Source organism: Martes martes (assembly GCF_963455335.1).
Source record: "Martes martes genome assembly, chromosome: 8".
Classification (NCBI taxonomy): domain Eukaryota; kingdom Metazoa; phylum Chordata; class Mammalia; order Carnivora; family Mustelidae; genus Martes; species Martes martes.
Genome location: NC_137895.1, coordinates 37,334,626 through 37,360,138, shown reverse-complemented (window position 1 = coordinate 37,360,138; position 25,513 = coordinate 37,334,626). Strand labels below are relative to the sequence as shown.

The 25,513-nt window shown below is 34.5% G+C and overlaps 1 protein-coding gene across 12 annotated transcripts in view; it reads right to left on the bottom strand.

The window, feature by feature from the left end:
• The window catches only part of PPFIA2 (PTPRF interacting protein alpha 2), a gene marked incomplete at both ends in the record, with an annotated part of 479,299 nt that overhangs the window by 180,172 nt on the left and 273,614 nt on the right, over positions 1 to 25,513 (bottom strand). For 11 of the 12 annotated variants that reach the window (XM_080810779.1, XM_080810781.1, XM_080810773.1 and 8 more), the window contains 3 exons: positions 4,405 to 4,479; positions 10,576 to 10,740; positions 17,631 to 17,732. In XM_080810779.1, coding sequence (XP_080666905.1) covers positions 4,405 to 4,479; positions 10,576 to 10,740; positions 17,631 to 17,732 — 342 coding nt within the window. The remainder of the gene's footprint in view (positions 1 to 4,404; positions 4,480 to 10,575; positions 10,741 to 17,630; positions 17,733 to 25,513) is intronic. The other variant, XM_080810776.1, reaches the window with a different exon arrangement.

Genomic DNA, 25,513 nt, shown 5'->3' with positions numbered 1-25,513 from the left:
CATGTTGGTTGATTTCAAAAACCATGAATATAATTATGTTAACAAGACCTTAGAATGACTCAGTCATGCAGTAGTGATAGTAGGAGTTAGAGCTAGATTTGTAGATTAGGACCATTGAAGAGGTTCTTGATATATGATTACATTATTAACGTGTTCATACAGTATATTATAGCATTATGTTATTAATGTACTAATATGGTATTTATTACATATAAGTATATATTACATCTTAGAATATGTTGTAAGAAATAATCACTATGATTAGAGCTTTGCTTAGCAGGTTTAACCCTGGAGAATTACATATCAGAAAGGAATAGGAAAGAAGAATAAATGAAAACCTACTGTACTATTCCAGGTGAAAATTAATGAACACGTGAACTATAGTGATTTTAATGTACATGCAAGAAAAAGAGTAATGGATGGGGATTTGATGACACACACAGTTAAATGAAGAGATTGGAACTGCCTGAGTACAGAGCGTTAAGACAAATTCGGAGATAAGAACATTGTGTAGCAGAAGAGAAGGGCAACTTAAGAGAAATGACCTCTCTGGGCTCATCTATAAAATAACAGTAGTACCAATCCTCCAGGATTATTCTGCTGATACATATATATTTAGCACAATGCCCAGGAATTTAAAACTCTCAGTAAATATTACCTATTGTTATCACACTAAGTGATCAAGAGAATTACCTAGTCAGGAAAATCTCATCTAACTAAAATATCTTTATCATTTTGTTTATGATATAATGAAGAGTTATTAAAAACACAAATATGAAAGAAATGCATAGTACATATGCTTACAAGCAGCAGAGACAACTAATAATGACAGTTTATACTCAATTTATACTCAACTCAATTTTATACTCAAATTTTTTCTAGTCCTACAATAATGTATTATTATTAATTATATTTGTACACATTGGGATCATTCTATGCAACTTTTTCTTTTTGTAAAAGAATGTTTTGGAGCTCTTTCCAAATTAGAACATACAGTTGCCTCATATTCTTTTGAATATGGCTATTTATTTCATTAGTTAATGGGCCATAGGGAATCTAAGGGGACACTTTTGTAAGAACTAGGTGGAGTTCCAGGCCCACCAGTACATATGGTGCCTTTGTGTAAATTAGAAAACTCATTCCATGTATGTGATGACAGATATACAGGTGCATATCTTGATTTGCAAACCCTGAGCAAGATTTCAACCTCTCCGCCTTGCCCCTTGCTGGATACCTGTGGCAGAAAACAGTCTCTACAACCATTAGCACAGCTGTGTGGAAATGCCGTGAGGCTCAGAAAAAAGCAGGAACTTTGAGCTACAGATTTTGTCCTTTCTCTTTTTTTCCCCACTGAAGTCACGGTTGTAGCCTGGGATGTATGAGAACAAGATGAGGGCTCCATGGGAGAGTTTATAAAAAGGAAATGTATTAAACATTAACTCCAAAACATGTAGGAGAATGGGACAAGATGAGAGAGACAGAGATAGGGACAGATACACCGACAGGCACAGAAAGAGAATGATATATAGATGACAGAATCAACTCTATTAAAATAATGATGACAGAATAAACTCTATTCTGTCATCTTCTCAGACTCTACATATGCATATATGTGTATGAATATACCAAGGTATATGACTATATCACTTGCAGTCTAAACCCTTGCTCTCTGATTTCTCTTTTCTGAATTTTGGAACTGAAATAATTCAGGAATATGTTTGGATAAATATCTGGACAGTTATTAGCACTACCAGAAACTTGGGAATCAAAGAGATTTGAACACTATGGTATTCTTACTTGTCAAGCTTCCTATATAAACTCAGGAAAGGCACAGATTTGAACCATTAAGGGACACTTGTAAGTAATTTTAATTTTAATTTAAAATCTAAAGAATCAAATGAAATTTTCCCCAAACCCTTGCTCATTTAGCCATCTGCAGAATTTTGTTCGAGTCCCTGATTGTTTTTGTCTATGCTATGTATTTTTGTTTGGTTCTTAAGACTGTGTTCTTAAATTGTTTTTTTCTATTAAAAAATTGTCTTTTATTTTCTAAAACACTTTCTTCAATTACTTCCTCTAACATTCAAATGTTATTTAGTTCCCCTTTCTAAAGCTGACAATAGTGTAAATTTTTCTAAACTTTTTTGGTCAGATTTCTAAATGTATGTTATCATCAATACATGATGCCTGGTTTATAGGGATTTCTTGTACCAACTGTTATTCTGAGAACTCAAACTGCAGGTGTCTTCTGAGTTCTTTCTCTCTCTCTCTCCTTTTTTAAATTTTCATAATGAAATACAAGTTTCAGTATGAAGGAAAAGTTGGCTTTTCCCCACGTACTCTCTCTTAAAATCATTAATTATTTATAAAAAATTTATTGTTAGAAAACTAAGGGAACTTCCCTAATCCCTTCCTCATCCTTAGATATGTGACTTCCTAAGCACGGATTCTGGTAAAGCCACCTGGAAGTTAATAAAAAAATCAAGGGGAAAAAAAATTATTGGAGTTAATAATGAGCACACAATTACTTTCCTCTTCTGCAAATGATGTAAAATAAAACAAAAATCATTTAGAAGGGCTGTAGTAATTGTAGAATCATGTTAATGATTTAAAATATACACAAGCAATCAAATGGACTATGCTGCCTACAACAGACTACAATAAAATTTGAGGCTAAATTATTTAAGATAACCGTCAAAAGTCTTTCCTCCACTTTGGTTCTCTCAAGCATTGTTCTTCCATTTTATATCTGCTTGAACTATGCTGTTGCCACGTCTGGAGCAAATTTTCAGAGCCTTACTTGAACTTGAGGAATATTTTTACTTTGGGGTACATAACTTTGCCAAAAGGTCTCACTACACCCTTGTGACAAACAGGTTTATCAGCGCACGCACGGTAAGCAAGGCTTTCACAGGAGTAGTTGCCGAAGCTTTTGTTGTTTTAGTCTTATCAATAAAATATTTTGAGGGACGTACCCAAAATAAATATACTTTTAAACATACATGAAAATCAAAATTAACAATGATAAGACACAAAATAAATGAACATTTAATTTTTTTTCTGGACATTCTAGGAATGCATATACTTATTTTATTGGTAAAACCTATTATTTCTCCTAAAAAGACAGAGATCTTCTTGCCATTATCTATTACTTCAGAGGTTCTTTTCTTCTACGATGACTAAGAGGTATCAATCTTTTATTTCCCTTTGTTCGCTTTATTTTACTTATTTATTTATTTAAAGCCATCCAGTTTGCTAAGCTGATCTGGTCACCAAAATTTGTGTGTGTGTGTGTGTGTATTTTTTTTTTTTAAACTGTTGTGCCACCATTTGTTTTTGACACTGCTAGCATTTAGTTCACATGGAACTCATTCTCCCTGCATTTAAAAGTCCATTTTTTCTAATGTTTAAATTGTTAACCTAGAGCAAACAAAGGTTAACTTTAAACTTGTTTAATTGAGCTAGATTATTTTAAAGAACAAGGTAATTCATACTTGAGATTTTTATCATGGTTTAAAAATGTGTATTTGTGCATACAAAGCAAATGCAAATATTATCTTAATAAGAATGCCTTGATAATATTTATAATTAATGACATTAGCCTCCCATATCTTTAATAATTCAAAACTAAAAAGATTTTATAGGATTATTTTAGTATGTCTACTACCAGCAATGCCAATATTTACATCACTGGAATAAATTTCTGGAGAAAAAAGTAGCCTTATAAGTAAATGTTAGAGAGAGAAAAAGAGATGGGGCTATTTTGGTGACCTACACAGGTTATTTTTCATACATTTTATATATTTAAATGTATTTTTATCTATATATCTATCTATGCCTGGTCTAATGACCCAAGTTCATTTGTGTACTAAAAACCAAAGTTAGCAAATTTTTCTAAAGAAAAAAACAACTCTTTAAATGTCAGAGATGGTTATAGTACTTTAGTCATGAATGAGAGCAAGAGGAGTGCATTCAGTGATGCCACTAAACATGGGCAGATGCTCTGAGGAGATAAGAATAAGAACACTAAGGGAAGTATATTTGTATCTCCAAGGAGTCAAACTTCATTTGTGACATTTTCTAAGTTTAACAGATATTTGACATGTTTTCCAATTTCGGAGCTGTGTTTTAATTTTTGAAATGACTGGTATTCTGACTGCAGTCTTTCTAAGCCCCTTTGTCGCTAGTTCTTGGTAATTTTCTTTTCACCTTTTAGTGACAGATCCAAATCACCAGAAATCAGAAAACATGACCCTGGCAATTAGTTTCAACAGACCTTGTTCAGTGGCATATACAGAATGTCATTTATTTTTTGTGACAGTTTTAATAAAAGTGATGTGAAACACAAGGGCTATAATGTTAGTGATATTGCACCTCAAAAGAGGAGAAAGTTTGGTATGTTACCTCCTGATTAGCAGCAGCTAGTTCTTCTTCCAGTGCAGAGACTCTTTCTAAAGAAACCCTCAGTCGCTCCCTTACCTAGAAGAAAAACCAAAATATGTGCAGTAATGTACATCCCATACATGTTAAACTGTGCTGAATCCATCAATACCATTATCAGAGACAGTCACATTCGGCAAATTACTAAAGTCTTTATAGCCTTTAGTGCTCATAAACACTATGAATACATTGTCACCTTATAGCATCACTGTATCAAGGGATTTCCTTATAAGCAAGTCATTTTGAGCTACAATGACAGAATTTCCAATGGGGTTGGAGATAGACCTGCTTGTTCTTAATCCTGACTCATAGTAAGTGGAGGCAAAGTTCAAGAGTACGTTATGAATTCATCTAAAAAACAGAGTCACTGATTAAGTATGACATAGGTTAACAAAAAAATTCTACTTTTAAAAAAATAATACATGAGCTTCATTTGGTATGAATAACTTCATAAAGGGTTCTTAGAACCTGAAAAATGTCCATTGCACATACATTTTGTTAATTAGAGGTCTATATTGTTACTTAGGGATTGGCAAGTACTTGCTTCCTCTGGAATTCCTAACCAGCTTCCAGATATCAAAGGTTAAGGCAATATATTCTGTAGAACCAAAGACTCTGCACATTTCATTTGAAGATAATTATGATTTGAAGATAATTACGATTTGCAAATGTTTCATACATAAATGAAACTCAAAGTAGTTTCTCAATTCTTGCTTTCTTAGAACTTCTAAAACTGATTTAGATCTGATTTATGTTCAGATCTTCAGATATGCTCTTTATTACATATATTTAAAATGAGATATTTTTGATCATGTAAAAAATTTAAGAAATTCAGAGAAAGAAATTTGAATTAAAATGAATGTCTATAGTGGCTTAATTCTCCTTAGAAAAGAACCAACAAAATTTATAGCTTCAACTTGAGATGCAATTCATGGTGAATTTTTTATTATGAGTTAACATATTTTTTTTTCACATGGGAATGTTACAGTATTTGTGAAGTTAACATGTATTTTAATATAGTGTTATATTTTTATAAACTAATTTTATTAATTTGATGATAGTATAGTTTAATGAATAACATTTTTTTAAAAATAAGATTTAAATTGAGAACATAATATATAGCTTAAGTAATATAGTTTAATAAATTATTAATATATGACATAGGTTAAATAAAAAACTATATTTTAAAAACTTACCTAACAATTTTAATGTTGCATTATAAAATTATTTTCCAATTAGTAAACAGACAAAAAAACTAATATCCTATTAATCTAGAATCTAATTAGAAATTTTTAAAAATCTCAATCATATTTTTGTGCTATACAATGATAACTGATACATATTCAGAGGGCTGGGTACACTTAACTCCTGAAATACATCTTGAATAAGAAAGCACAATAATCTGAGAGGAGTTTAATATTAATTTTACTTAGTTATGCTGAAATTCTCTGAAAATTAGTAGTATTACATAAATTGATATTTGATATCAAAGATAATTATACAGGACCTTTCCTGATACATAGATATACTAGATGGACTGCCAGGTACCAGTTCTGTTAAACAAATAATTGTTCATTAAAATGGATAAAACTAATACTGATTAATAACTGAACAAGAGCTACTTCAAAGGAAATCTTTGATGATTTGACCTGGGGAATACTTTTCTTATGAGTAGCTTGGATACATGCAAAAGAAGCAAATATCCTGAAGGTTGAAAATAAGGTGGATTGTTGTTATGTGGAAAGCAGAAATCAGCAAAGATCTTAATAGATGTAGTTGCTATTTAACCGGGATGACTATAAAGTTTTATGCCCACTTCCTAAAGTACCAACTATAAAATACGGCTGTTCTGAGTGAGAAAGGTCTAAGAATCCTAGTGGATGAGAACATCCTATGGAACAGTCTAAATGTAACTTAACGATCTCACTATATGCAACATTGATCAGATCACATTTAGACGGCTGTGAAGAGGTGAAGGTGTCCTATTTTAAGATACACTGATACACTGGAATGTTTCTAAAAGAGTCCTTCAAGTCATATAAAGAATTGCTGAAACCAGGCTATCTTTTAGGTTAAAGCATCTTTCTGACTTTCTTTGCTAAACTAATAATCACAGAAATTGTTCTAAACTGGTTCCTATTTACAAGTTAAGCATTTTTATTCTCATATTGAGCCTCTACGAAGTAAAAATCATTAAGCTGATACAACAATTTGAAAATAGAATCAACCCTCAATAAATTTAGAATGGTATCTATAGCTTGAGATCCTATCACCCACAAAGTAATGAATCTGAAGCTCTTTTTATGAGAAAATAAAAACAATTACTGAATACATTTTGAATTAGCTGTAAATGTAAGAATTGGTGTTGTAATTGTCCATACAGTATGATATGAATGCTTTAGTCACATTTATATGAGAATAAATTATTCTCTGTATTTAATTCATCTTGCACTAATCTCTGCTAAACTGATAAGGAAAAAAAAAAAGTAAGATCCAAAGGAGAAATCTGGGGCATAAAGAATCTTGACATCTTACCCTGTCTACATAGCAAAAACTGCATTAATAGGGAAAAAAAAATTATTATCTCTGACAACCGTTTTAGTTTTTTGCTCTGCTCTGCTAAGCATAGTGCCAGCAGAATGCCATAGTTACCTTTATTTTCCTTGTTAGATTTGGTGTTCTTATGGAGCTATCTAGACATGATTGATATGTCATGACAAATTATAATTTTAATTTTTTTCCTAAATGTAAGTGCACAGTTGACAGCCTTAGCTCTCTACATAACTGTTTCTGATTTTTTACTATTTAACCACATTCAATTAATCCATTGTCTGTGTAGTCTTTAAGTTCATGTATATCGGTTGTTTATTTATAGAGCTATAGTGTAAACTCCAAGACATTTCTGTACATGTAGAATTTTTTATTTTTAATTTCATCTGTTACATCAGTTTTCTTCATAAGGGCATATTTCTTCAAAATAACTCAAGAATTTTTTTCCCCAAAAGATGTTTCAAGGCTACTTACATTTTTAAATCCCTGAGGATTTAAAATAAAATAAGTCCCTAAAAATAACAAATACGTCTCAGAATAAAGAGGAACTCTGGTGGAAGAAGCATATATTCCAAATTAAAAGTAAGGTATGGCAGGGTTTCATTTTGGAATTACCATTCTTATAACAGAAAACATCATAAAAAAAATCTCCTTAGACCAGAAGTTCAAATCCAGCTTTGGTACTGTGATAGCAGATCATAGAAATATATGTGGAGTGCATATATATTTACTGTTTTTTTGCTTATCTTTAAGATAAGCAGAGTATCTTTAATTTTGCTTATATTCCCCAGGCATAGCCAATATGTTTTAAAAACAAAAAACAAAAACAGTCAATGATGTCTGAATGATTGCAAAACACATGGATATCTCTTTCCTCCAGCCCACAAAACTGGTAAACATATTGGAGAGTGATGTCAAAATTATTGTTAGTCTTAGCTAATTGTGAAAATTTGATCCTACAACTCAATGGATATATAAATAAAGACATTTATAATGAAGATTGCCAGTCACTGTAATTGTTTACAGCTATGTTCAATTTTTTAGACTTTATGTAGTTCTTCATGTGTAATTTTACCCTCTGTGGTAAAGTTGGTAGTGTCTTGTCCTGAAGACATGGTTAATTGCATCTTCTTCTGATCATCTCTATATATGATAACACAATATCCATACTACTTAAATTAGGATGTTGTAATCTGTGTCCCCACCCTCCCTATCCTCTTGAGTAGCTGTGAGCTATTCTTACGGAAATTTTCTATGAAGGCAGAGATTAATCCCTCAATAACTAAATAGAATGCTATTTAAAACAAGCATGTGGATCAACAGTGACACCAATATCCTTACTTAGCTTGAAAGTTTTAACAAATATTGAAATTTACTCACATCAATAGTAATATTCATTAACATTTAATGAGCACTTGTGGTATGCTAAGTACTGGCTAAGAGTTTTGCATGTCAGATCCCAATTAATCCTCATGACAATTCTAAGAGGTACGTACTATGACTATCTTCATTCAGAAGAAGAGAAAACAGATGTATAGAGAAGTTAGGTCACTTGTCCGTATCTGTCCAACTCCAGAATCCAAGCTCATAACACTTTCCTTCAGACTGTCAGCAATACTTAGCTGATAGTCAGTTCAGTTGCCCCTTGGATTCATCAATGTCCGTGGCACTCCCAGTGAGTTAGTAAATGCTATTATAGCTCCTGGTCCATTACAAATGCTTCATTTAGTTATACTAAGCTCACTGAACATCTACATAGTAAATTATTTCTAAATTTTAAGTTGTACAATTATTTCTTTCTTAAATGTACTCATACCCATCAGGTTGTCCTCAATATTCTTTATAGCCTTACATCCATTCTTTCATAAAAGCGTCCCTCAGGTGATGTGGAAATGCTTACAGGGAACATCTAAAATCACACATTCTCAAGCACTTTCATTCCAGCCATTCAAAACTATTGCACTTTCTCTGGACAGGCCATGCTCTTCTTACATCTCTGGGTTATCTTACACATTGATCCTAGTGTGTAGAGCATCTTTATGACTCTGCTTCAAAAAATCCTACACATTCTTTAATATTCAGACCAAATGTCTTCCCCTCTGTGCATTCTTGTATTTTTCATCATTTTCTTGTATTTTTCATCATTTTCTCAAGTAGAATTAGTCACAACTTTTCTGTGACTTCTTTTTCTTTTCTTAACATCACCTATTACGGACATGAATCTCTAGTGCTATGAACTCTTCAAGTGCAAGAAGAATGTCTGATCTATTTTTGTGTGGCCAAATATCTGTACTACATATAACAGATAATCCATAAATATAGTCTTCCAAATTTTTAACAATGTACTTTTGTAGTAAGAAAGGGAATGTAAAACTAAACATTAAATAAATTGATCATCTGATAATTTGATATATTTATCAAGGATCTTTATATAACATCAATTTTTGTTTTATCCAAAATTATTCATAAACTACTTGTCTCTCACAGCTACAATGAAAATAAGCTATAATTTCTTAATAATCTAGAAGATAGAATTATAGTTATCCTTTTGCACATACTTCACATAATCCCCGCTGTAAGAACATCTGAAAGACCAATGATAAAAGTATCTATGTACATAAATATTAACTACAGTACAAGTGTCTGCATGCTCGAAACCTAGATATAACTGGATAATAATCCCTTATTTGGATTTTAAAACTCAGAACTTGTCAGGTACTTTCTAATGAAGTGCCCCAATTCCCACTCTACAGAATCCTAAAGCTTTATTAATTTTAAAAAGTTAATTCTTTAACATTTGACAAAATTAAAATCATGTCATAAGCCTTACTAATCTCCAAAGGATATTATCATCATATTGGCTTATTTATGTCAGTAGAAGTTATTTGAGTAACAGCTAAGAAAAGCTTACTGCTACTTTTAAAAAGACCTAAGGCAGGCTTTTCCACTAATACCTTATGCTGTGATATGCAGAGACTCTTCAAATGTATATTCAGAACTAAGATATCAGAGATCTAAAAAAAAAGTATGCTTCCAATATTAATCTCCAAAGGTTGGAGTACATCCAATTTGCACCTCAATGTATGTTAAACTGTCAGTTAGCAGTGCCCTGTATTGGCATCTATAGACATGCACTTCAGAGAGCCGCTAGAAGAAGAGAAAGAGAGAGGAAGAGAGAGGGAGACTGAATGACCATATTAAATTTCAAATGGCCATCTGGACTAGGACCATAATGCACCATAATACAAGTATAACTTGATAAGTCATAGGTTCATCACCAATAAAAACAACGTGGTTATGAGTATGACCCATACACACACAATATCCAGCTGCACTTAACAAAATGATATTCCTATAATTCAAATGGGTTTCTCTATACTGAGTTACGTCAGGAGTCAGTTGAGTCACCAGATGAAGAAAAGGAGCTTGATACTGATGACAAAAGCACTGTTAAGCTTGAACTTTTTAAAATTACTAGAACTTTTTAAAATTAGTAGAGTTTATTATTATTATTTTTTTACATTTCAGCTTGATTGAGGTATAATTGACACATACAATTGTAATAATCCTTTATCAATACTATACCTTTTCATCCAAGGCCTTGTGGTGCTCAAACAAAGATTTCAGTGCCTTGAGGACCTCGACCTCACTGGAGACTCCTGAGGGGGACTGGGCTTGCCGTTTCACCACTGTCATTCTGAGTGACCTTTCATGTCGGGACACGAGGCATTCCAAGTGCTCCAGTAACAGCTATTGGGTTTAACAGAAAATGCAATTATCCTAAACATAATTATCTTAAGAACACAAGTCACTAATGCTCATGACTACTACTGTAAAAGATTGCAGGTTTGCATAGTATCTAAAGACAGTCTCAGATTTTATCACAGGTAGCAGCAAAGAAGCAAAAACCTGAGTCTAAACCAGGGTTCCTAAATTACATTAAAGTAAGTCCTATTTCTAGCATATAACAAATTACTCATTTAAGAAATATCACGTAAGGTCTTATCCATTCTTTTAGACAATTTATTAATTTCAGTATGAATTCAGTAGAAATAGACCACAATAGAACATGTGATCAAATAGAATAATTATTAAAGAACATGGCACAATGCATGATGATTGTCTTAAGAAAAAAGTATTAAAAGTCAAAACCAATTAAATTTACATTTGGTCATGGAAAAAGTCTTGCAAAGAAGGTAATGAGCATAATATAATCACCATGTTGCTTTGAATGTGATTATAGTGATAATCACATTTGTAGAGTGATTATAGTGATAGTTACAATCACACGTTGCTCTAACGATTATAGGGAAAATCACTAATGATTTTATTCACAATTAATTCTTAATAGAAATAGAAATAATAGAAAAATATATGCAATCAACTGGGATACCGTAACCAAGATTTGCAATAATCACTCAGGAAAAGGAGGTCAAAGGGCATGCTTTTTAAACTGTCTACTCTGGAACCTACATTCACCCAGAGCAGCCTCTGGAGCCACAATTAAGTCGGGAGAAAGTCCAGTGAACACTGTTTCAGTCTGTTTTAACATTTTCCAAAGAAATTTTACTTTTCAACGTTTTGTGAATTGAGGTCTCACTTTTTGTTTTGTTTCATAAAGGGAGTTCAGCTGCTAAAAACAAAGATACACTAAAAAAACAAAAACAAAAACAAAACCACCTGCTGGTTTAACTTCTCAGTTATTGAGATTCTGCAAGGGAACAACAATACATGAGCAGGAAGTTTTGTAGGAGAGATTTTTCAGAAGGATACTGAAAAGCATAGGCTAACAAATGGTGTCTAGGTAAAATAAAGTAGAAATCACTCAAACGAAAAAGGAAAAAGAAGATATAAGATACTGGGATGGAAGGAAGGAAAGAAAAAAAAATGTGCAGGCTTTTTCCTAAAGCTTACATTTCCTAAAGTAGTGAAAATTTTTGGTTTTCACCAATGTCATTGTTAGGTTCTTTGTCACATATTAGTGTCACCTCTCTTAGTCCTTAATAAATAAATTTCTCTCCATTCACCATCACTAATTATGGTTCAAAGTGTCAGAAAACTTTGCCATGCATTGGCACAAAAGAACACAAACACCCAAGAACTTAAATGTATATAGATCAGTAGGTAGGGATCATATTTAAGGGTCAAAATAATATTAATAGTTCCTCAGTATGATGATGACACAATATTTTCAAAGAGCTTTCCTTTTACTGATCAATCCCTGATTGTACTCCTGGTTTTCTACTCTCTTGAATTCTACAGATACATGTATGCATTGGTTGAATCCAACAGGTTATGGGATTTTGTGTGAACTTAACCATGAAATACAGTTATGAGAGCTGTAAAGAGGAGAGACCTACTTTGCCTGGAGCAGCAAGCTCATGTTTCATTGAGAGGGTGATGTTTAAACTGAGACTTAAAGAATGAGAAAGAGCTGGCCAAATGAGGAGCCAGATGAAGGACTCTAGGCAGAGGGTAAAACACAGGCTAAGGCCTGACTTCCTGAGGAACTAGAAGGAGGCTGGTGTGGTTAGAGCAAAGTTTGTTAAAGAAAGACCATCATCAGATAAGCAGGGTTAAGTTCAAACAAAGCCCTATAACCTATGTGAAATAGCTGGCTCCCCAGTCAACCTTTCAAAGCCCAGATATTCAAGTTATCCCCTGCAATGGTGTGCTAAAGCTGTCTCATACCAGCTTGCTAGAGTGGCTAATTCTCAGGATTTATTATTATTAGATGGCTTTAAATAATAAATAATAAATATATTATTAGAAGAGATGGTATTGCTAGTAGAAGAGAGGATCTTTTCTGTTGTTGTTATTATAGCATATACATAATATAAATTAAGTTATTCTCCCCTTTTATTCTATTTTATATTGGGTATTTGATTCTGATTAACATTAAAGTAGTCCATAAGCTACAGAATATTAATATATGACTGAGATTTTATAAGAGCAGAAATGTACATATGGAAGAACCCTGGTCATGTAGCTGGATGCATGTATCTTCTTTTTTGAGAAAACGTGATTTTGTTTTTGCCTAAGAAATACGGTTGTATAGCGGGGCGCCTGGGTGGCTCAGTGGGTTAAGCCTCTGCCTTCAGCTCAGGTCATGATCCCAGGGTCCTGGGATTGAGCCCTGCATCGGGCTCTCTGCTCAGTGGGGAGCCTGCTTCCTCCTCTCTCTGCCTGCTTCTCTGCCTACTTGTGATCTCTGTCTGTTAAATAAATAAAATCTTAAAAAAAAAAAAAGAAGTACGGTTGTATTGTTGGGTAGATAGATATATGTCAGTACTGCTGTTGTTAGAATTTTAACATGGAAAAGAGTATAATAAAAGTTAGGTTGGAGTCTTGGTATTTGTGGTTGCCCCAAATCTTCTGTACATACCCTCCATCTATGATAATTTCCTGAATGCTGAACATCATCTTCTCAATACTGGAAACAAAAAACACTTCCCTGGTATATTTAACCACTAGGTGGCAGACATGTGACTTAAGAGTCATCCAACCAGAGCCACCCACACAGGACAGATTCTGAAGGGAGCCCAGCGAGGAACCATGCTAGGCTGGGGGGCTATTTTGTTGGCACCGGTAGTAGCAGAAGCTACATGTTTCTAGGACTAGGAATGTAAGGAAAACTCACAAGGCTAAGAAATATGGTCCTAGGCATTGTGCATGGAAACTAGGTTTGGAGATTTCTAACTTTGGAGATTTCTTATATTCCTTAATGTCTTCCTGATTAAAACAGTTAAGCTGTACTGTTTTATGCAATTAGGATAGTATATATATGTATATCTATCTATCTATCTATCTATCTATCTATCTATATGTACATCTTATAATATAAAATGTTATAACATATAATAATAAAACCAAGTAATGTGTTACTAATGTAAAACAGATTTCTTAGGGGCTTAACAATTTAACTCATCCTCAATACTCCTCAATACTTAGGAAAATATTCTATAGAATATATGTTTAATATTCATTTGCTATAGCGACAAAATGATAAATGGCTAAAACTTTCAGCTCTGATATCAGAATAAATACCTCATACATTACTTCGCACACAATTGATGCAAAATAAAGTACCGAACGTTAGAAATGAACTATAAAATAATGAACAAACTCTGTTCTTCCCTAAACATGAGCCCTTGTATCGTGTATGATTTGTGAGTGACATTAGGTATATGTGTTCTTAAATATATAGCCAGTGGTTAAGCTGGGGAGTTGATTCCCTGTATGTGTCACTTAAAAGCCATGTGGCAGCCTGGGCAAATTATTTATATGCTAGTTTTCCCATCAGTTAAGTGGGGATAATAAGATTGCTGTAAGGATAAACAAAGTGGGTTAAACATACAAAACACTTAGGAAAACATTTCACAGGTAACTAATGTTAGCTATATAATATTATCATTTTTATTATTTGATACATCAGATAAACTTCATCCATTGAACTTCCTCTGAAACTTCTATTTTCTATTTGGACAAGATATAATTCATTCAAATATTATACAGTAGAGCCCTTTCTCATCTATTGTTTTTGATGATATTCAAAATTAACACACATACTCTATCCTCTAGAGTTCTCCTTGTGGACTGTCTTCTTTTGTGTTATTTGTCTCAGTTCATTAGCTTATGTTAACTAGTCAAAATGGAAAGAGAGTCACAGGTATCAATCAGGACCCTGGAAATTGAGACACTCCTACTTTAAACTTCCTTACAGTATAATACCAATCAAATTCTCTTTAGGTGTGAGAAGGAAATACTAGCTTGTTGCTCTTTCTCCATGACTAATAAGTAGGTGTTTATAGCAAGAAACCAAAAAAACCCCAAAAAACAAAAAAACAGAACATGTAGAAGGAGAAACTATTATATAAACTATAAAAAGTATTATATTTGGCAAATTTAAGACGGCACTATGGGGGAAGAGAGAATATATGTCTGATTTTTAGCCCTGGATATTTTTCTGGGGGGTGGGGAGGGTGACAGGTGGTTATGTAACTTTGGAAGTTGTTATATAATTGATACTTTACACAGAGAAATTTTCGTAGATCTATTTCCCTATTTTCCCTAATCAACAACAAAAGTCCTCCACACGACTGCTTTAAGGAGGGTGGAAAAACTGTTTTCCAGTTTTATTCATGTTTTCAAAGTAACTATTATTTATGTTTAAAGTCACATTTATTAATGGCTTCAATTTCTGTTACCCTAATGGAATTTAATATCTGTATTTTTCTCACTTTGACCCCTGACGAGGCATCACAAGTATAGCCTGCCTTACTGCCTCTATCCCCCAAGGTTCCTCTGCAGGTGCAACAGTCGCAGGTACTTCTGGGCCTCATGGAGTGTAATATAGTGAAGAACGTATGGATGCGCCGCCAGACCTCCTAGTTCTCTGAAATTAGTCATAATCAGGAAGGAATGATCGGGGCGCCTGGGGGGCTCAGTGGGTTAAGCCTCTGCCTTCGGCCCAGGTCATGATTTCAGGGTCGGGGATCGAGCCCCGAATCAGGCTCTCTGCTCAGTGGGGAGCCTGCTTTCCCCTCCCTCTCTGCCTGCCTCTCTGCCTACTTGTGATCTCTGTCTGTCAAATAAATAAATAAAATCTTTTAAAAAAAAAAAAAAAAAAAAAGGAAGGAATTGCTGCACTCCATACTGCGATGGTTTACTCTTAGGGCAAAGCCTTTTCTAAGCTGTTGTCAATATTGGAGTTCTTCCATGGATCTAACTTTTTTTTAAAAAAGATTTATTTATTTATTTGAGAGAGAGCACACATGCCTTGGGGAGAGGAGCAGAGGGAAGATGGAGAAAATCTCAAGCATACTCCCAGCTGAGTGCGGAGCCCGATGCAGGGCTCTATCCCATGACCCTGAGATCATGACTTGAGCTGAAATCAAGAGATGCTTAACCAACTGAGCCACCCAGGTGCTCCTCCATGGATCGAACTTGCATAACTGCGCTAATGGCCTCACGGCTGAGGGCACAGGCTTTGTTTGGAGTTACACTGCCTTCGCTTTCAAATCACTTTTCTCTTCTGTTTATTCACTCCCTAATTTCCAGCAAGTTATCTGCCTTTTTCTGAGAAGTTATTTCATCTGTAAAATGGGGATAATTATAACATATCCCTCATAGGACATTAGAAAGGAGTAAAGGGCTGTAGGGGACAAAAAAGTTGTATAAAGGAAAAATACACAGCTAAAAGAAGAGTTTCTGGTACATTTTAAATATGAGAATTAGTTGAAAGTCTACCAAGAAGTTTACATTTCCTTCCATGTTCAGCTTCCCGATCCTACTTTTACATTTGGCTGTAACTGTGCTACATCAGGGAATGTAGCCTAAAGCATTAGAATGGAAAATAGTGAAATAGGGAAGAACAAATCTCATGGCAGAAGTAAACTTTAAATTTGCATGAAAAAATTCTAAGTTAGAAATCAAGGGTGGGGAAAAAATATCAACAGGGAGAAAGAAATAGAAAAAAATCATCTGACACCTGATAACATGATATAAACTGTCCTTGTCATGTTCTATTTGAGGCAGTCCATATGACTGGCTTATCGTAGTCTCAATGAAAACCAACTCCTTGTCTGTATACTGTGTGGACTTTCTTTACCATAAAATAAGACCCTGATGAAGAAGGAGATAAATTGAGTTTGATCATATAACCATTATCGATACATGATATCCCTCATTAAAGGCACAAGCTCACTGTTTGTGGAGCTATTATTTTTATGTTACTCTCTGAGACCAATCATCAAATGAATACACTATTAACTAACACCCCACTTTCTCAGTTTTTAGCATGGATCTACCAGAGTTTTAACACTGAAAATAGTTTTCACCTACTTCATGTTGAAATTGAACTACATATCCACACAAAAGTGTCTTCTCCTCCACATTCTTTTGGTAGAGAAACTGTTCTCAGTTATAGGTAACCTGGTGACTTACATATTTCATGAAATTTAGTGACTACTTCTTCTGAACAAGAAACAACAGCATCTTTGATCAAATTCTGGACTTCACTGTCACCGGGCGTGAGACTGAAAGAAGACATGGGTTTCCAAGAGCAGAAAATAGTCAAGTCCGTCAAAATCATGACATCAGAACTGGAAGTCTCCTCAATCGTCTTCCGAAATAGAAAAGTTATGCCTCTTTTAATTAGGAGAGTTCTGCTCCAGTGGTTTTATACATTTTAACAAGGTGAGGACCAATGCCAAGCCACTTCCTCGCATCACCCCATAATGGAAACTCATAATGGAAACCCTCTCAAGTCTCTCCTTCTCTGCCTACCTCCAGCCTTGGAGTATTGGCCCCCTACTCCAATACAACAGTTTGAAAGTTTGAGACGATCGAAAGCCAGTCCTTCTTTTTAAAGTTAAAGAAAGCAAAGGCCAGAAGGAATAAAAACATTTTCTGAAGCAACATAGTGATTTAGAAGTTGAGACTGTAATTTAGGTTTCTGGCCTTCCTGTTTTGAGTTTTGTAGAATAGTCTTTGTTATAAGTAACAGACTATGAGTTGGTGTCTGCTTAAAGTCTTCTTCAAGTTTTTAAATGTTTATATTCTTATGAGTACACAGGAGTAAGGCACTGAACTGTGCCTTATTGGAAATTGATTCCAAGCAGATGCAGTTTTATACTTACTCTTGTGTTGTTTCTTTCAGCTTTAAGTTCAGAAATTTCTTCTTCCTTTTCTAGAAGTTGCTCCCTACAGGCATTTAATTCTTTTGTCAGTGCAGCAAATTCCTGAAAAGGGAATAAAAATATTTGAAGACATATTTCAATATTTAAAAAAAAATTTTTCAACGAGAATAAAAGAAAATCAAGATATAACTTGAATGTAAAAAATGGGAATAATGAATTTTCAATGACTGGCCTCTATATATATTGCTGTTATTAAATTAATTTGATTCCAATGTTCAGAAAATGCTACCCTATGATATTTGACATTTACATTTTATCGTAATATGCTGCTTTGGTGAGTGAATATAATATGTTTCAAAATGTATCAGATACAGCACATTGAAATTAACGTCAGTATGGTGATACATGAATAATACAGAATGATTAACAAGATAAAACCAATACCAACAACAACCACAAAATATGCTACTAAACATGCTATTCAGGGATTAAGAAGTTCATTTGTATGTTAACAAGATAAAGCAAATGTACCTCTTACAAAATAGTAATTAACTAAGAGTTAATAACATCATCCAGCAAATTATTAATTTATGCATTGTTCCGTCCTTTCCTCTGAAACATAAACTCCATGTGAATTGGGATTTTGTCTGACTTCATTGCCACACTCTCAATGTCTAAGACATAGTGGTTGCCCAATAGTATTCATTTTCTATAAATGAAAATGGATTAAATGTTGCTAGAAAAAAAATATTGAGGGTTCTGGAGTAATCCTCTCTCCACGTGACCAGTGACAATTTGGAGGATTCTTCAATGTCCTCCCCAAAATAGGATCCGAAATTGTATGATCTGGGTGTTTTTACCATGAAGCAGAGAGTTTAGACACAGTACAGATCGCATAAAAAGAAAATCAAGAAACTTAATTCAATTATTCGGCTACTCTAACTTATAAGCAAATACTATTTTAAAATGATTTTGAAAAATAGTAAACAGGCCCATGCTTATCATTAAACCATTAAATCATTTAAATTGATTCTCAGTAATAAAACTGATGTTTGTCAAATATTTAAATATTTGGGAAAACAGCTCCATGCTGAGAAGGCACTGTCAGAAGATGAAAAATAAAAATGAAAATCAGGGAGACAGTTATGGTTAACCTAAACTATATAAAGGGAAATACAGTCAAAAGTAAATGAATATGATGATTATGCAGAGCTGGGAAAGGTTTAGGGTTTATATTTTTGTTTGCTTCAAACCACTTATTTTGCTGAGTTTCTCTCTGAGTGGCTTTAGACCAAGTGGGTACTTCAAAGACCTTAGAGTAACTTGGAGCTTAGAATCAAGATGAAAGAGTTCATTGTTACATTTAGGCTGGCATTACAGATAAATGTTTTCTCCCCTGATTGCTGCCTGCTTAAATGCTGTTGATAGCCTCTGGGCATTCTATTTTAGTGGAGAATGGACATAAGCAACAAGTAGAAAACAATGAACATTTCCATAAAAAGACCAAAATTTTATAAAAACAGCATAATTTTGATGGACAAAAGAAAGTGACGATGCCGCATTATATGCTGTTAACATAGAGGCCTTTAGAAGTAATCCTGTACTTATTAAGATTATTAGACAAACTATAAATCAAATCTCTATTTAACATCAGACCACTTTTAAAAAACTTATATCTAGGTTTATCCTTCTAGAGATTTAGCTTACGATCTACAAAAAGATAAAATATCAGAAGGAAATATTTCTGAATTTTAACATGAGGTATTTCCAGGTAGTAAAATAATATAGGTGAGCTTTGGTTTGGTTCAGTTTGGCTTGGTTTTGCTTCCTCCTATGTATATTTATCATCAAAACTCTCTACAATGGAGAAATATGCTTTTTATGTTTAAAAAACAGAAAATACAAATCTGTAAGTACACTGAAGCAATCATATATTCAATACTGAGGATAGCAATTGGTCATGATGTTACTGGTGCTAGATGACTCTGGATTTGTTTATTATTGTGGAACTCAATCCAAGCAAGCTATTTGGTGTCTCTGTGTATTAAGATTAATTTTAAATTTATTAACTTCCTAGAAAATTTCAGGCACTACTTTGAAGTTCCTTATCTCATCTTGCTCTCTAAATAACCAGTGGGTGAGTCTCATTCCCTTTTGATGGCCGAGGAAACTGAAATATTAAGATTCAAACCCAGGTTCATTAAGTTCACAGCCCATACAGAGTTTGACTGTGAACATTGCTTTCCAGACCACTTGTCTAGTAGTGCTTTTCCTCTATTCCATGTGACCCTAGCTGTTCATCAGGTTTATATGATTCAGACTTGAAGTGCATTTAGCAGTCCTTTTTTTCCCCTTATCTGAGGAATTAGATAACCATTACTTACAATTACCTGTATTATCCTTCCTAATTAGTCCAAAGGGAGTACGGGGAACTAATAGGCCCAAGGCAAAGTATACCTTCCATGCACAGCAACATGAATTAGACAAGCACATTCTGTGTATCTGGGACTGCAGTAGAGGCAGATGCCTCATATAGAGCTAACCATCAAATATTTTTACATTTTCCCTATGACATTTCTCTCTTCTGTATCTACTGTCAAAATGAACGGAGTTTTATATATCTTCTATGAGATGATAATGACACCAAATATAATTAACATTGATTCAGCCCTTATAATATGCCAGGTTCTCTGCCAGGCAATTTATATTGATTATCTCATTAATCATAATAAAACTGCAACAAAATACTAGACTATCACTAAATAGAACTATACACTCATGTAATCCGGCAAACCCACTCCTTGGCATTTACCCAAAGGAGTTAAAAAAGATATGTCCACACGAAAACATACACATGGATGTTTGTAATGGATTTATTCATAACTGCCAAAACTTGAAAGCAACCAAGATGCCTTCCAGTAGGTGAATGGATAAACTCTGGTTCATCCAGACAGTAGAATATCATTCAATGCTAAAAAGAAACGAGCTGTCAAGACAGGAAAAGACATGGAGGAAACTTAATTGCATACTGCTAAGTGAAAGAAGCCATTCTAGAAAGGCTACATACTGTATGATTTCAAGCACATGATAAAGGCAAAATTGTAGAGATCAGTCAGTGATAGGGGTGAGGCTGGGGGAGAGGGACAAATGGGTGGAACAAAGAAGATTTTTAGGGCAGTGAAACTACTCTGCATGGAGTAATGTTGGATACATGTCATTATATATTTGTCTAAACCCACAGCAGAATGTACGACACCAAGAGTAGAATAATTATCCAGAGTAATGTATACTGTGGACTTCAGGTGGTAATGAGGTGTCAATGTAGGTTCATCTATTGTATTGGACACTTTGATGGGGGAATGCTGAAAATAGGGGAGGATGCGCATGTGTGGGGGAAGAAGGTATATGGGAAATCTCTGTACCTTTCCCTCAATTTTGCTAGAAACCTAAAACTGCTGGAAGAATACAGTCTTAAACACAAGTCTCACTGAGGCCTAGAGAGGTTAAGAAATTCACCAATGTTAGACAGTCATTCAGTGGTACAGGTGATGACAGTTTGTTGTTTTTCCCTCCTGACCATAGGCTTTCCTTTTCGAATTTGTCCTGCTTTCAGTCATTATAAAATGACAGAGTATTTTCAGAAGCTTAAGACAGCAAAGATAAATGTTAGAAGAAAACTTCATTCATATTCCACCACTTTTGAATTCAAAAGAGTCTACAGGAAGAGCTGAGTTTGCTTAGAGTCATTGACACAGGAGTAGTAGATCAGTTACCAACCACAAGCCATATTCAACAACTTTTCAGACCAATCGTTTGGTTTCCCAAACGCAGTCTGCCAAAATTCCTCCTTTTCCCTAGAACCAAAATGACCTTCCCTACTCTTATTTTTTTCTTGGAATTTTAAAGAACAGTCAAGACACAAAGTGCCACACCAAGTATCCTCAGACCAAAGGGAATGTACTGTTCTTTCTTAACATGTACTCATGTACCTACCAGACACACACACACACACACACACACACACACACACACACTCCTATGAGCACTCCTGTGTACTGACATCATTCTAAGTGCTAGGAAGATGACAATAAAGGAAGCAAGCTAAATTTTTTGCTCTCAATATGTTTATACACATTCAGGCATTCACCATTTAAGCACTTTTACTCAAGAGTGAATAATTTCTAGCTATGTCACCCTCAAAACTAATTCAGCTCACCATGTAGATTAGTTCCTTTAAAATGTAAAGCAAAAAATAAACTACTGGGACTACATCAAAATGAAAAAGCTTCTGCACAGCAAAAGAAACAACCAACAAAACTAAAAGACAACCAATCAAATGGGAGAAGATACTTGCAAATGACATATCCAATAAAGTGTGAATGTCCAAAATATATGAAGAACTTTTACAACTCAACACCCAATAAACAAATAATCCAATTTAAAAAGGGGCAGAGGATATGAACAGACATTTCTCCAAAAAAGACACCCAGATGGCCAGCAGACACATAAAAAGATGTTCAATATCATTCATTATCAAGGAAACACCAATCAAACTCACAATCAGTATCACCTCACAACTGTCAGAATAGCTAGATTAAAAAACTCAAGAAACAACAAGTGTTGGTGAGGATGTGGAGAAAAAAGGAACCCTTCCGTGCACTGTTGGTGTGAACGCAAACTGGTATGGCCACTATGGAAGACAATATAGAGGTTCCTCAAAAAATTAAAAATAGAGAAAAAAAAAATTAAAAATAGAACTACCCTAGGATCCCATATCACACTACCAGGTATTCACCCTAAGAATACAAAAACACTAATTTGAAGGGACATACGCTCCCCCATGGTTATTGCAGCATTACTTACAAAAGCCAAACTATGGAATCAGCCCAAGTGTTCATCAATAGAGGAATGGATAAAGAAGGTGTGCTGTATGTGTGTATGTGTGTATATGTGCATGTGTGTATGTGTGTGTGTGTGTATGTAATGGAATTTTATTCAGCCACGAAAAAGAATGAAATCTTGCCATTTGCAACAACATGGATGGAGCTAGAGTATAATGCTAACCAAAATAAACCAATCAAAGAAAGATAAATAATGAACAACTTCACTCGTATGTGGAGTTTAAGAAACAAAACAGTGAACAAAGGGGAAATAAAAAAGAAATCAACCAGGAAACAGACTCTTAACTAGAGAGAACAAACTGATGGTTACCAGAGCGGAGACTGGGTGGAAAGGGACAGGTGAAACAGATGAAGGGGATTAAGAGTACACTTATCCTGATGAACACTAATACATGCAACTATTAAATTCCTATACTATACACTTGAAACTAGTACCACACTGTATATTAACCACACTGTAATTGAAATAAATAAACATAGCCAAGCAAAAACACAATTTTTTTCTGTTTTTTTTTTTTTTTAATATATATATATGTAGAGAGAGAGAGAGAGAGAGAAATTTTTTTTTGGTTAGTATCTTAAAAAATTTTAAAGTATCACTTCTTACACCAAACACAAGTCATCTAACTTCTGTACACCCCTAATTCTAATTTACAAATCTTATTTAACAAAAAAAAACTTGATTAAAGGACATTAACTAACTCTATGGGCATGCCTGGGTGGCTTCATCAGTTGTGTCTGACTCTTGGTTTTGCCTCAGGTCATGATCTCATGGGTCCTGTGTAGGGCTCCACATTCAGCAGGGAGTCTGCTTGAGATTCTCTCTCTCTGTCTCTCTCTCCACTTACTGGTGCATGCAAGCATGCTCTCTCTCTCAAATAAATAAATAAATCTAAAAAAAAAAAAAGAGAGAAAGAGAGAGATTAATTAATTCTAGCAAAGCCCATAATGGTCCCCATCTCCCCCAGGCCTGTCAGATCCCCAGAGCAGAGGTAACCTGCCTTGGTATCTTGAAAGTGGTTTTGCCTGTGCTTGCTGACATCAGAGCTAAGGATGAACTTGTGTAATTCAAGTGTCTGAGTTACTTATATTTCAAATAAGAGCCCTTGGGGTACTGAGTTGCTCTCAATTGGTTTCATGCAAAGAAGCTTCTCTAATTTTGTTTCTTGTATGTACTGAAAGTGAAAGCTACAAGGGCAAGATACAAATTCCCTCAGTTTCTGCACCTAATTACATTTCTATAGGAGTAACCTGGACAGGAGGAAAGTGTTTAGACACAGAGCTTCCTCTGGCCATCATTTCTCTTCCCTTTTCCTCATGCTTCTTTTTACCTGGTAACTCATCACAGCCTACTAGGTTGTCCATCTTCAAACAGATGCAAAACATTCTACTTTTACTTATGTTCATCTTGAGATGCATTTTCTGTTTAATATTAATACAGGACTGAAACAGACCGCTAACTTCCCTGACTCATTTCAGGATGGTGCGCTGACTTGAGGGGGTTTATTTGGAAAAAGCAAAAGGACATATTTTCTCATTAACTGAATGTTGGAAAGGTCTTGGTTTAATAGGTGAATCCTCACCTCAGAAAAGCAGGTCAGGAGAAGCTGCATGACAAAAGGGAAATTCAACCTTTTAATTTCAAGTCATTGACACCAGGCAGCAGTCTCCAGAGTAATCTCTGACAATCCATTCATCATAATTACAATTTTAACACTCTTTACCTTCCAATTAAACCTGCGTTCTCTAATCTTGTGGGCCACTTTATTAATTAGCTGATGATGGCCTTATTTCTGCACTATATCTGAGTACATACTGGATGAAAAACCGTTAGGTGCAAACCACTCTGAGAGAGAAGAGAAAAAATAAAGGGTGAGCTGGAATTCAGCTTCACTAAGCACCACCAACAACCTCACCAACCACAAAAAAAGCATCTTTTAAGTTTATTCTCCAACCATCTAACATTTGTGCAAATCAAAAATAGCTCTGAGGAAAGCATATGGCATGGAAGCATGCTGACTTGACCATCTAGCATTTAAATTAGACAAAATTAACGACTTCAAAATGTTTTTATAATGACTTCCTTAGGCTGTACCCCCAATTTACTATATTTTGGTATCTCTTCTTTTGAAAATTGAAAATTCTTCTAGCTATTCTATTTGTAATCCTCAGTGGAAAGCTTTGTATTTTAAATCTACATGTCTTTGAATATAACTGCACATAAATTTACATGTATAATGATACATAACTCCTTTCCTATACCATAGGACATATTTTCTAGAACAAATTAATAACAGAAATATTACATTGAAGAGATGAAGGCAAAAAAAACAGAAAGTCTTTGCAATCCCTATCAAAATACCATCCATTTTTTTCAAAGAAATGTAACAAATAATCCTAAAATTTATACAGAACCAGAAAGACCCCAAATAGCCAGAGGAATGTTGAAAAAGAAAGCCAAAGTTGGTGGCATCACAATTCCAGACTTCAAGCTCTATTACAAAGCTGTCATCACCAAGACGGTATGGTACTGGCACAAAAACAGACACACAGAGCAATGGGACAGAATAGAGAGCCCAGAAATTGACCCTCAACTCTATGGTCAACTAATCTTCGACAAAGCAGGAAAGAATGTCCAATGGAAAAAAGACAGTCTCTTCAACAAATGGTGTTGGGAAAATTGGACAGCCACATGCGGAAGAATGAAACTTGGACCATTTCCTTATACCACACACAAAAATAGACTCCAAATGGATGAAAGACCTCAATGTGAGGCAGGAATCCATCAAAATCCTGGAGGAGAACACAGGCAGCAACCTCTTCAACCTCAGCCACAGCAACTTCTTCCTAGAAACATCGCCAAAGGCAAGGGAACCAAGGGCAAAAATGAACTATTGGGACTTCATCCGCAAATGACATATCAGATAAAGGGCTAATATCCAAAATCTATAAAGAACTTATCAAACCCAACATCCAAAGAAG